Here is a 14,147-nt window from a genome sequence, read left to right as displayed (position 1 = left end):
GATCTTGCCTTTGCATATAAAACCTGGTATTTTTATTGCGTTCTTGTTATCCACATTGGGATCGGATCTCTGTCCTCCGTGAGGAATTAGGGGCGTCTGCGAATCAGCCCCAGACTCCCTTGACAAATCATGGCTTGTTGAGTCAGGAGAAACTTTATAAACTTTGTGAAACTATGTGTACAACAAATTCTTCTTATTTATCCCCTCTTGTGAATTTGGCATATATATTACATTAAGTTATTCCATTCTTTGTGTAAAAATACTGAGTCAACTTGTCCTGGTTTGTTGCAGAAACCGCCATGTGGGCTATTTTATGACTAGATAAAATATATGCTTTGTTAACAGCAGATCAGCTGCATTCATTTTCCACCTGCATCGCTTTCATTTTTTAACACAGTTCTGTTAATTAACGCAACTTTTGACACATTCATGGTGCAGAGTAGACATTTAATCAGTAACTAAAGCCGTGTTTCTTTCATCGTACGGGCTTGCTCATTTTTTTAATTTGATCAACGACCTACATTTAATTTAGCTAAAAAAACAAATATCTGTATTAGTGTAATGATGTATACAGATGCCAGCACATTGTACTGATTGTGTTTGTACCAACCTAAGATCCGAACACAATGCCTGCCAGAACACCTCCCGATCCAATCACATTCCGTTCACGGCGCATTTACACTTTGCATTAACATGCATTTTTCCTTATCCAGATAAAATGCCCAGATATAGATTTTGGCATTTTTAATACCAGGGGTGAACGGGTTGTAAGATTTTCATACTATGATTCTAGTATTTATAGTTTTCATTTTGCTTCTGCAATAGCCATTCAATGTATTTACATTCTGAAAATCCTTTTCTATATCAAAGTTTTCCACCCTTTGTATTTCTGACAAAGCAACTGCTCAAGGAGAACACACTTTTACTACTTAACTTAAATCTTAAGGATTACAGCTATGACTTTCAGACCCTGCTTTGTTGCTTTTAGGTCTTTTTCTAAAAAGCTGAACATGATTAGATTCCAGACCTCCTTATGTTTATGTAAATTAAACAGTCTGTGCAAACCAACTGTGTTTTATAAGGGATAAACCATGACAAGGTGTGCAGTTATTAAAACAACTAATAACACAACGCTAAGAAAAGTGCTGGTCATTGCTTCACCTTTAATTTTGATAGAAACATTTTTTCCTTTTTTCCAGCAATCCAGATGTAGGTTTTTTTTTTGCTCACTACAATTCTGGCAAATACACTCTTTATATGGAAACTTTATATTCACAGTATTTTTAATGAAGTTATGACGAGTATTAACTTTCAAGAGCTGTTACATTGTGAGATTTATGCACATGGTGACGAAGTTAATAAAGAAATCAAAGTGAGCTCACCAAAGCAAATTCCTATCACCTTTGCTGGCGTACAGTACTGAATCTAAATATTAACAAGGCAGGTTTTCACACTGTTGCTTTGACTAACCGCTGCTCTGGGTTAAAGATTCTGTTTCAGTCATTTTCATGTGTAAATATTTAATGAGGAAAACAAAGGCAGTCGTCTGTTTGGCCAAAGGGCAGAACAGTTAACACAAAATTACACACTATTTTTTTGTAAGCTTCCATGATTTCTTATTATGCTGTAAGAAAAAATAAAAATAACATCTGTTTATAAATTGCTCACCCTGGACTACTTTGTTGAAGCGCTTCATAAAACACCTTTGAGGAATAGTATAGCAATAATTAGTAAGTGTGATATTATTATTACTATTAGAATGTAACATTGTACATTAAATTGCACTGTTAATTATAGCGTTCCCTGGCCTAGTGACCTCACTTACTGCTCACTGGTCAACAATTAATATATATAAAAGACCTTTGCAAACAAAAACGAAAAATACACCTTTCCCCCAAATGGAGTCATACATTCAATAATTGTTTGTATTGGTGGTGACGAAGTGATTAATCTTCTCTTATCTTTACTGACCTGAAGAGGGGCTGGGATGACCCACAAATGGCTCCAGCAATCATAATCATTCTTATTTACATTAAAACTTAATGCACTAGGGAAAAAAAAGAAGCTGCAGCAGGTCTGAGTTTCTAAATATTCATTCAATCATAATCGAGCTGGAGAGCAGCAGGACTGTGGCCAGGATTAGCAGACCTTTTGGTCCATGAAGGGCTTGGGAGGAAGACGGCAGCCCTTTAGGGTTAGGAGGTCTGAGGACCAGCCTGCAGGAGTTCTGCACTTTCTCTAGAGGGATCTGGACCTCACTGGGCCGGTTAGCACTCAGCTGATCACGGACCTGTGGGAAATACAGTGAGACAGGAGAGGGAGGCGATACACATATATCAAATTTCGACTTTGACTTTTGAACTCATCTGTGCTGTGGTTTAAGTGGGGAATATTTTCAAATGCGCAGTGTGAAGAAAACATTTGATATTTTGTAATATATGTCAACTGTCAACTTTTCTACGTCTTTTCAACTACTGAGAAATCTGATTTTTAGGACAAAAGAGTTGAGATGACTGTCTCAGGAATGTGTCAGGCAAGAAAATGCCTATGCAAAATAAAATTAAATATTTGATACATCCTAATGAAACAGTACTTAATGTGGACTTCATATACCAAATATTCAGCTTTTATCCTCAATTAAACTGCGCTATGAAGCCAAAGTGCAGTAACTACAATTTTGATCAGAACGGAGTTATGAGTGAAACTGAACTTTTAAATATCTATCTTATCTTGTGACATGAGAGCATATATAATTCTAAAAATAGGTTTACACATATCTTACAATGACATTAAATATATCAAGCCATCTTAATAAGTTAAACCTCTCAAAATATTACTTGAGGATTGCTTGATTTTTTCTTAATTACACATCTTTTTTTTATATTTTAACATGGAAACAAAACAATTAAATACAGATATGAAATAACATTAGATTTAGATTTTCTCAGAAAGACAGCAAGAAGAAGATGCACTACCTATATAACTTTTTCAGGTTAAAGAAAGAATGTAATGTCTCCATCTTTAGGGTCAAATTACTAAATTACATAAATCATTTTTCTCACCCTCTCCACCTCCTCGAACACTCGCAGGAAGTTCCTTCGTAGGACATCGGCCAACTCATACTCAGTCCAGTTCCTTTGCAGGAGTTCCTGGATTAGGGCGGGATACTTCGACACATCCTCTAACCCCCGAGGAAAACTGTCAAAGAAAAACACATTTTATTTTCAAAAATAATGAAAGCACTCACACAGTTTTTGTGTTAATCAATACATACTAATACAGCATTTGTTTTGTGACATTACTTTTTGGACTTGATGGTGTTCGCAACAAAGAAATTCAATCATCCACCATTCTACAGCAAATCTACTGCAGCAGCCCTCTCTTTATGCCTGCTAGAGGTACAAAGTTATTGATTTTTGCCATTTTTCAGCCTGTTGACAACTGAGACAGCCAAATTGCTGATATCGTGACAGGCAAACAAAAGCACAAAATTGATCTGGTTCAACAACAACTTCTGGAAAATGAAACTGCCAGAGACAAGTGTGAGCATGAGGTTTGTTTTATTTTGGTTTCTGTGTCTATATGTAAGTTGTGTCTCTGATGATCACCGCTCAGTCTAATCGCAGCATGCAACCACAGTACAATAGATTTTGTTTTTGAAAATACTATGGCCATTTAACTTAGTGCTTCAATTTATCTGTATGGAGTGTATGCAAGTGATTATTTCTTACTTCACGGCACCTTCGAAGTCTCCACCAATTCCTATCGACTCAGCTCCAATCACGCTCTTAATGTGATCAAAATGGTCTGTAAAACCCAGGCGGAAGAATGAATCAACTGATATATAAGAAATGCAATCTACAGATTCACTTCATGACTGAAAAAAAAAAAGACTCAACATGGAAGCCTCACCAGCAACATTAGAGATGTTAGCTTCATTTCTGCAGGAAATGAAATTGCTGTGGAGATTCACCATGATCAACCCTCGGTTCTTTTTCTGAAACACAACACACGAAAACACAAGAAGGTATATGTAGAAAAGCGGTAAAAACTAACAATAATCTACGTATTCATAAATTCAGACACAAGTAGCCTTTATTCCTCTCATTTACATTCAATATCTGTAGTCGTATGCTTGTCTTATCTCAAACACCCCGTAACCATTTGCTGCAGTAAACTCACAGCATGTGGCGTAATGAGAAACATGGAGAAATATATCCATGTTACCACAGTTTATAGATATTCAGTCTTTATCTACTGCAGTCACATACTGAATGTGCCAAATGTGCGTACTGTAACTCGCCCAATGGATGTTTCTAATTTTATACTCAAATAAATGTTTAGAATTGTGTGCAGTACACTGAGTTTGCATGGAAAATACTTAAAGCAACAACCTCCCCCGAACCACCTATGATTATCACATTCACACAGTAAGACAAGATGTAATTTTATCTGCGATGTAAATTTATGATGAGAATTATTGTACCCTGGGATTGAACTGAATTTCTCATTATAGTAAATGACAAAAAGCACTAACAGAGAAGGAGATTGATGTTCTATTGTAGGCTAAGTACGGCGTAGATAAACAGAACTTCATGTCTCAAGTGGGGGAAAGAAGTTAGTTGACTCGGTGTGAACAACTGAAGCTAAATAAGGTCACAGACTAATGAAAGCTTTTCAGACAAAGGATGGAAAGAGAGGAGACGAAGTCCAGAGCACAAAACTCATACTCATTGATACTGATACTTCACAAGTCAGCCAGCACATTCAGGTTTGATATTCTGACCACTGACTTTGTAATAACTAAGATTAAGGAGTTTACTATAAGTCTGTATCACAATAAAAGTAATAATAATCCAGTAAAGAATGATGCATTTATTGTAAGTGGTAACATTATGTTGGAAGAAGAACATTCATGATTATTGACTCCTTTCGCTCCTGAACCACAAAACCAACTCAAATGATAGCCAGCTACAGCGAAATTATCCTAAGTGCAGTTGATCTATTGTAGACCTTCGGTTTCATCCAGTAGGTCATTATCAAGCACTTCATGTTTGTGTATACATGTTTATGTTTATGGTTGATACTGGAGAGGAAAGTGTGGGAAGAAACATGTTCTTGGAAATTATGGAGGATATGAAACAATAAGAGTCAGCAAATACACCCTTCGGATTTAGATCCAGTTACCATATAGTGACTGTTAATGGGCTGAAGTGTTTAAGTAGTTTAATGGGGGGGGTCTGTTCATACATTTTTAATCCTGCTGAAACACAAAAGGCTAACAAAGAAAAAAGATTGCACGCTCTTTGTCAAGGGTATAAATAAAACTCGAAAAACAATTAAATAATGTAATAATCAATGACTGGAGTGATAATATAGACATTCAGTCAAGCAATTAAAGGAGCAATTAATCGCTCAGTGAAATGTTTTCTCACCAGCTCGTGCAGCAGCCTGTCAGGTACGTTGCGGCTGTGGTCACAGATGGAGAAGGAAGATGAGTGGCTAAAAATAACAGGAGCCTTGGAATGGTTCAGCACGGCCAAGGCTGTGTCCCAAGAAGTGTGAGAGAGGTCCACTATCATTCCCAGTCTGTTCATCTCCTCAACCACAGCCTGAAAAAAACAATTCAAGCAGCCATTTTCAATATCATAGGAAGGACAGACGATAATTCAGTCAACAACAGGAAATGGTTAGGAAGTCCACATATAAACACACTTGTGCTGATAGCAATCAAGGAAGTCCGACAACATTGCTGTTGATTAGGGTATTGTATAAGTATGTGTTTGCCACCCTCCTTTACTTCCTCGGCACACTTAACATATATTATATAATTTGTATCAGATATTCTGTCAGTGCAATTTGTTTTTCTGTTCTGTATATGTGACATCTGTTGCACGTCTGTCCGTCCTGGGAGAGGAATCCCTCCTCTGTAGCTCTTCCTGAGGTTTCTTCCATCTTTTTTTCCCTGTTAAAAGTTTTTCCTCACTCGAATCAAGGGCCTAAAGACAGAGGATGTCGTTCACTGTACAGTTTGTAAAGCCCACTGAGGCAATGTGATTATGATTATGGGCTAAATAAATAAAAATGTAGTTAAATTTAATATTTTCATCATCCTTTTATCAGCCGATTATTTTCAGGATTAATAAATTAGTCTATAAAGGTAAAAACTATCAGGCTCATTGCAATTCCCCAAAGCCCAAAGTGACGTCTTCACTTTGTGGGCTTCTTCAATTATTATCATAAACAACAAAGAAAAGTACCAAATGCTTACAATTAAGATGGAATCAAACGATGTCATTTAAAAATGACTTAAAAGATAAATCGCGTCTTTTACGTTGTTTCATCTCGCTACTTCTGCCGTGCGTGATATGCACTGATAGGTTGAAATCACTCTTGCGATGTTGGGAAGGTGGCGTGCACTGACGCAAAATAAAAATAATTGATAATTCCCCTACAATGCATGAAAAGTAAAGTAAAAATCCTGTTTTGAAAATGTAGTGAGTATCTGCACTTAATACAAATCCTCAAATCATAGTAATAATACAGTTTTCACGTTTGTTGGCCAATATGTATATACTACACAGATAAACTCACAACATGCACTACAGTGACAGTAACTTCAATTTGAAACAACTGTTAAATACAATTCTTTATCTTAATAAAAAAACAAGTGTTATGTTCTAAAACCTTCCCAAAACAATCCTGCACAGTACCTGATAATAGATTAAGCTTACCTTCCCAAAGGTTGTCAAACTGTTGTTCCGTCTTTGATAGACATTATAAAGTTTTGAGGACGATTCAGCCCTGCATTGAAAAAGAATACTGTCAAAACCACGAGTCATGAAAGCGTTGAAGAAGTCTTGCGTAATAAAATACATCCAAAAAATGCTTCATTGACGGGATCTGAAATGGCCTTTCAGAGAGAGTACAAATATTCCTATTAATTCAGTTGCACGGAAGGAAAAAAATGTAAAACATTTGACCTTTCTATGCAGTCAACCTGGTAAATAAACCCTTTTTCTCAAAGGTAATCATATTCAAAATAGCACCAAAAGCTTATGGTAAAAGCATGGCTCTACACAGGCCTGAGCCAATTAACAATGGAAGGGAGAATCATTACAAAATGTTTTTAAAAAAATGATTATTTTGAACAGTAACATGACATAGGCCTAGTTTAATATTCAAATATCTGTATGGGAAAATTTAAGTGATTCACATATGTTGACTTGCTGCAATATAAAAATGGTCTGTGACTCAGAATTAATAAAAAATCCCTTAATTACCAGGGTGTGTTGCAGGTGTGTGTGAGGGCCATGGAGCGGACCCCAAGCTGGTAAAACATCCGCAGTGCCGGCAGGCTGCTGTCAATAGAGTGGCCCCCCTCAATACTTATGAGACAGGCTATCTTTTGCCTGTCCTTAGAATTCCTTAGTTCTGCAATGACAGACACACATAGAGTACACACACTAACCAAAATGAATGCCTCCAGCCAAACCAATAGCTGCTGTTTCAGAGTTGTGTTATCATTCAGGCAGAAGCTAAAATAAGGTATAATCCTGGCGAATTAAAAAAAAAGTCTGAAGGTCGACACTGAATACACTGTAAAATCTGACAAAGTGACTTTACTTAAGAAGATCGAGGAAAGCGATTATCTCGAAAATTACAGTAGGGCAATAATTTTAAGTTGTTTTAAAATGTACAGTGTATAAAATCACAGGATTATAGAGGAGTTACATTCATATTAGAAACAAAAAAAATCACTTAATAACATTGAAGGTAATCATCTGAATAAAAAAAGATCTCTCCTTTATCTCCAAAGTGGTGGTTGTATGTAAGTTGCCCGCAGTCCCATCTTGACGTGTACTATACCCTGGGCCGATGTGACCAGCTGAAAGTCCTGGTACTCGGTGCACATTCGTCTGACTACATCTATTTGTTCCAGCGTCAGCCTCACAGCGTCCTTCTCCTGGGCCCCACACATCACATAGACTGCAAACATCTGACAAAGGGACGGGAAAACAAGAGAGCAGGAGAGGCATTTAAGTTACTGAGGGGGCTGTCATTCTGGGTTTGATTTTTTATTAATGCGGTCCCCTTAAGGTCCAAAATGTCGATGTTCATGTGAAGTCAATGCGTGCTTTAACTTGGCTACTGTCTGGAGCAATCCACACAGACTTAAAGCAGACCAGTGTCAGGAGTGATTCAATTACAATACCTGTGCCTGAACATGACCTGCTTGGAGACGGGTGATGTCCGTGGCCACTTTGGAAACATTGTGAAGGTCAATTTGGCTCAGGCGATTGTTATGACGTATCCTCAGCTGGAGAGCTAGGTCATTGTGACTTACAGACGGAAAGGGGGTGAGGACAAACGGACAGGAAGAAGAGGAATTCAAATTGGATTCAATGAATTTACTCCATGAGTGGAACTCCCGTGTAGGCAAGACAATAAACATCCTTTACCCGTCAATAAGAGGATACTTGTACATCAAGTCATGTACTCTCTCTCTGTCAGAGTATCCTGATATTATGCCGCACAGAGAGGAGATTGCCACCAGATGCCCGAGGGACTTCATCCAGAAGCTGCTTGAAGCACTTTTAAAGGTTTTCCTCCTGGCGGGCATGTTCTGAAGAGAGAAAACACAACAGTGCGTTGCAATTATCTGATAACAAAAGAATCACAGCTGCATGGTCACACACACACACACACACACACACACACACACACACACACACACACACACACACACACAAATATACCATAAGCCATATAGATAACATTAACTATTTTGGATGTATAATTAATTTTGAGAGGAAATAATTATCACAGCACAGATGAGTCCCTTTAGGAGTATTACAGAAATATAACAGTGACAGCTAGAAATGACAAAATGATAAGAGGATGCTCAGTATCATGCATATTTAAAGTCCTACTGTTGGAATACATCACACAATATGAGATCAAAATGCCCTGAGGAATGATAGGATCGTATTTTCTCCTGATCTATTAGAACAGAGGCACAGTAAATCGACACAGAAACAGACTTTTAAAAGAATCTGGACGTGTTAGTTAATTTATGAGAATGCGCACTGTACGGTAACACTATGCATCCATATTTCCAGTAAGCTCAGAGTAATATAACAGCGGGAAACAATTAATTTCAAGCAACAATTGACTTACCTACCTGTTGCTCACCTTGCTGAACGACTGCATACACACAGTGGGAACTTTCCAGCTCTCCGTCCTGACAAATATAGAACAAACCTATACAAACTGGCAACTGTGGTGGGTGCTGCGTTCAAGTCCTGTCGGAAAATGACCTATGATGATTTGATGCTGTGATGGCAGTCGCGATTATGTTGCAGGTTTGTGCACTAGGTTGACTTCAACTTCGGGCATTATCGCGCCTTTCAGAAAGCGCGGAAATTTCTGAAGGGATAACACGACACTAAGGAAAACAGTGGAATTGCTTTTTTTTATACTTAGCACGCTCAGTGTTATTTATCTACTTGCTTACTTTTATTTAATCGCGTTGCCTAGATCGGAGTACAGAATTAACGAGGAGCATTTGAAAGCACCGTTGAGACCTGTGGCTGTGACGTTGCCATCTGCTGGCCAATTAAAGTAACCGCTCCCATGAAGAAGAAGCTCCAGGTTCAGATGACATCCGTACTTTCCTCCTATCGGTGTTTTTACATTTAACACGTTTGACTTTCGATTAACTGAACCACTTCTGTTTTGTAAAATGTATTATTTGTTTTAAAAATATGTGGTTGACAACACGAGCCGTCAAAAACCGCTGTTCAAAAAAAAATTGTCAAGATTTCCAAGCCGCTTTTGCTAGCCTAACTTGAAAAAACAAAACAAAATGGCAGACGGAAGTGACACCAAACGGAAGCATGGCCTTGAAAGTGACAGAAGTAAGTCGAAATACAATGATAAGGATGGAAATATGAAAATGTATAACAAAAAAAAAAGATTGATATAGTTAAATGAACCTGTAAAAAATAATTTTGCAGATGCTAACATCTTAGCTATCAGGTCACTTCTGGTCACCATCTTTGTTTGAGCCCAAGGTTAAACTCTTCAACTCTTCTTTTTGTACAGCACGCACATCATTCAGTGTTACAGCTGAACTGAAGAAGGTTTGACCAAACAGAAAGTCCTGGAAACAGAAACAGGGGTAAGTCTTGTTAACAATGTCCGGCTTGAAATAAGAAATGCTTTTTTGTCTTCAGTAGAGGCTTAACTTAGTGGCTGGAGCATATCATTTATACATAGCCAGGTGGAACTGTGGATGGGGGTCGGCTGGCTGCAAAAAGAGCAACACCGGCCTACAAGAAGTGAGGCAGAAGTACAAAATATATATTGTATACATACAGATCGACACCTCGACAACATATCGGGCAACATATATGCTGATACCAAAATAACTGTAATAGGTCAATAACAGCCGATAATATCGACCAATAATGGGTTCTAGTGTACAGACTTGTAGGGAAGAGGGGTGGCAGAAATGTCACAGATTGGTTAAACACAAGAAGTTGCCCATCACATGCCTACAGATCATGAATATCAAGGTCCTGAAAGGACATTCAGGTTCGGTTTGTACTTTTTATTGCTTCCTTAAGCACCACAGCCAAGGGTGGTCCAGGCATTAGGGAGTTTGTGGACCTTTGTGCTACTTTGAAGTGTTTGGATCAGTTCAACAAGATCTGCCCATAAGGGTGCATTTATTTATAAATATTGAGAATTTTGAGGTTCCTGGATTGCTATCTACAAGCATCATATAAATGGCCCTTTTATTCTGTGATAAACAGCAACAGATCAGCAAATTTAACACGAGTGGCACAGTACTGCATGAGTTTGTTTTTTAAGCATTCAGCGATAGGAGGTCTGAATAGTTTCTAGGGGTAGTGATGGGAATAGTAAATGCATTAGCTGTTAATGTGTTTGTGATAATTGTTTTGTTTTTTTTGTGCTTCAGCTGTACTTTGGTTTGCTTTGGAGAGAGGAAAGCTTTTGCATGTGTTCTGTAAATAGTGTGTGTTGTATGCAATATGATAAACTGTTCATTTGGACTTTAAGGACTGCATGTCACACAAAACAAGGATGGCAACCGTGCAGTATATCAGTGTGGATAATAGCAGGCTAGTTGTCACTTTTGTTGCTGGAGTATTCATTGCCTGCACTTATCGCTACCCGAGACCCTAAATCCCATAGTGTCCTTGCAAGAGTAAATACATTCAGGAACCACTCCACTGGAGCAATACGTGGTCAGATTACTTTGCTTTGCCTCAACAAGAGTCGTTCCTGGAAAGATACATTTGATACTGTGCACTGCAGCTTACAATCTGGCCTGAATGCCGAGGTCCACACCACTAAATACAACCTGTGCTTTTACATGCTTTGAAACTTGCAGAGTGCTTGTTCTTAATGAATCCAGGGTGGAGTGCACACATGTGAATGAGTCTGGTGTTGATGGGGAGCATCAGGGTGCCACAAATGAATTTCAATTAATTTCAGTGGGAAGATACGAAGGCTGATTCTTTGGTCCACCCACTGAGATCTGGCCTTGTAGTCTGTAATGAGGAGAGTGATTCGGCTCTGATTGGAGCACCCTACCGCGTCAATGGAGTAATCACAACTGTGTTGATATTACTCTACCAATCCTCCCACTGTGCGGAGTGGACCTCCAGCTGACACTGTTTGAATTCAAATTAACCAAATCATTTAGTCATATTGTCGACCTTGGTGTGGAATGCGACTGGCAATACAAGAGATAAACATCCCCCACTTTCAAACCTGAGTTGTATTAGTTCGATGTTTTTTAAAAAATAATATGGTGAAAAGAATGGATGCAGGGGATATGTCAATATCAGGTGAACCACTTGAGAAAATGGATTTTATAAATAATGAGGAAAAAGGACAACTCAATCAGGAAATGCCACCAGCCTCAGGTGTTTTTTTTTCATGAATACCAGTGAGATAAATAGGGCTACTTTTAGTTCTGTTGTGTTCAACACTGGGCACTACAAAACGTAATCAGGAGACCAATTCTTCGACAGTATTAGGGAATTCTCTGTTTTGGTAACTGCTATTAGCTAGCTAGATAACCAGACAGACATGGATGGATGGATGGATATTGTATATAGGAGCCTACTTATTATACAGTAACTAAAACAAATCAAAAAATATAACACAATGAAATAAAACACTGAACATTTTTAGTTAAACCAAAAAAACATGCTTTTTTTAGTGTGCTTTTAACAGCTGTCTAAAACCATAAAATAAAAAATAAAAAACAGTAATACTTTAAAGTTGTAGCCCAGTTTGAAGAGAAATGTTAAGTTCCTTGCTGTTTCCACAAGGTTAAGATGTTTAAGAAAACCACAGTACCTTCTTGTCAATGATTATATTGATTGCACAGGAATGGGGGCATCCAATTACACCGATGACACCGAGAGGCAGCAGCTGTTCGTCACTCTATCAGTACTCAGTGGAACACTAAGGAATGTTAATATGCAACCCAAGAGCACTGCCAACATTATGCATGGCATTTTCTTTTACATCTGAACAAGGCCAATATTTTTGGGCAGTGCAGTCACCATATTAATCACAGTAGAATGACATTTTTGTCATATTGCACATGTGCACATTTTTACTTCAGGGGTCAAAGGGCAAAGGTTCGACAAGCCAGAGGGACTCAGCATTTTCTGCTCACTATTATAATGTTAATCATGCTCCTCCTGAAGTCTGAACTGTCCCGTCTTCACCTTTTACTGGGCATTACTGAAACAGAACAAAGCTAATATTTGCTGGGGCAGACATAAGCTTCGGTAATGTGTGTGTGTGTGTGTGTGTGTGTGTGTGTGTGTGTGTTTCCATTCGTGCTTTATTTCGCAAATATCAGTCTGTAAGCGTACCCTCTCCTTTTTCTCATCAACACCTTTTTGGAAGAGATGAGATGGAAGAGATTATAATGAGTGCTTTTCAAAATATAGGAGATCTCTTTATGCCTCAGCTATTTTAAGCTAATTGAGTCTGAACTCCTCCCATTATTGCAAGGGAGAGGCAATGATGATAAAAGGGTAAAATAGAGTCTTAACACTTTTTAATGGGCTAGTATTAGAATTGCCATTAAATGACAAAAAAATAGCACCAGCACCATTTGCTTGTTGTGAATGCTGTAATGTTATCTAAACATAATTATAGATAATTGTCTATTCTGTGACCATTTAGCTTACCTTCTAGTGCACACAATCAGAGATGCTTGTCAAATATATCAACAATACCACCCTTGAGCAAGGAGATGAGGCTTTCTCTGTATTTGCCTTTAAACTTATTTCTCCACCAGAGGGCAGCAACAGTCAGAACAAACTCCTGTTGGTTTTCTTCACCTTTGTAAGCCCATCCATCATGAAAGAAAATTAACCAAATACCTATATAATACACAGAACTGACAGATGCATGCATGTTACTCAGCACATCAAAACATGCATAAATAAGTTTAAGTGATTGAGAAAATCCTTAAAATGAATATTAATTTGCCCCAATTTGATTGAAATTTTAACAGCACTATGCAGCTGTCACAACATCTCCACATTAGTAAGAACTAAGTCATAGGTGATGTTTTATCAGTCTTTATTTAGTGTAAACACAGTGTGCCCTCATTTTCTATGAGGGCTTTTGAAAGAGTGCTGAAGACATTTTGGTCTCCGAACTTTCCATTTCTTTCGCTCTGGTTTCTGGCAGCCCTGTAGTCAGTGTTCATTATCTGCTCTTACAGCTTTGACTTCAGCACAGCAATTACATCCTCAGCTGCGCTGATTAATCCAACATGGAGGCATTTCACAAAATGGTTTTGAAAAGACATTTCCAGACACTTACCAGGGAGTAGCTGTGGCACAGCTTGTTTATGCAGATAGACCACAGCCAGTCATATTGCAATAAGATGTTTTCAATGGCTGCTTAAGTGTTCTCTTAACCTCTCGTGTACACTGTGCAGGAAACAATAGACTGTTTGGAAAGTGATTAATTTAATCTATTTTACTCCTGACATAAAATGGAGGTCTGTCTGATGTCATGTTTGGGTAATGTACGTTTTTCTATTGTTGAACATATTCCCTCCATGGCCATTCGTTAAT

General features: G+C 38.1%; 1 protein-coding gene across 2 annotated transcripts; it reads right to left on the bottom strand.

Moving 5' to 3' along the window:
* Window positions 1–1,265: 1,265 nt before the first annotated feature.
* On the bottom strand, window positions 1,266–9,268 carry dpep2 (dipeptidase 2). 2 transcript variants are annotated; one of them, XM_073463926.1, is made up of 11 exons: window positions 9,185–9,268; window positions 8,463–8,626; window positions 8,216–8,342; window positions 7,870–7,999; window positions 7,284–7,434; window positions 6,735–6,804; window positions 5,436–5,612; window positions 3,913–3,997; window positions 3,732–3,807; window positions 3,063–3,198; window positions 1,266–2,290 (listed from the first exon to the last, which is right to left on the bottom strand). In XM_073463926.1, the coding sequence occupies exons 2-11, from the start codon at window positions 8,621–8,623 to the stop codon at window positions 2,093–2,095; spliced, it is 1,311 nt and encodes a 436-aa protein (XP_073320027.1). In that variant the 5' UTR covers window positions 8,624–8,626; window positions 9,185–9,268; the 3' UTR covers window positions 1,266–2,092. The 2 variants fall into 2 exon arrangements, with proteins under 2 accessions (XP_073320027.1, XP_073320026.1); XM_073463925.1 differs by having other exon boundaries at window positions 9,181–9,259.
* Between the last annotated feature and the right edge of the window lie 4,879 nt (window positions 9,269–14,147).

Source organism: Pagrus major, chromosome 4 (genome assembly GCF_040436345.1).
Source record: "Pagrus major chromosome 4, Pma_NU_1.0".
Lineage (NCBI taxonomy): Eukaryota > Metazoa > Chordata > Actinopteri > Spariformes > Sparidae > Pagrus > Pagrus major.
This window is presented reverse-complemented; position numbering and strand designations above follow the sequence as displayed.

Bases quoted from the DNA above. Each gene is read 5' to 3' on its own strand.
- dpep2 (XM_073463926.1), bottom strand. From the start codon at position 8,623: ATGCCCGCCAGGAGGAAAACCTTTAAAAGTGCTTCAAGCAGCTTCTGG. The intron at 8,000-8,215 runs GTATTGTAATTG...TCCCTTTGTCAG, and splicing joins CAGGTCATGTTCAGGCACAG to ATGTTTGCAGTCTATGTGAT. The intron at 3,808-3,912 runs GTGAGGCTTCCA...TGGGTTTTACAG, and splicing joins TAACATCTCTAATGTTGCTG to ACCATTTTGATCACATTAAG.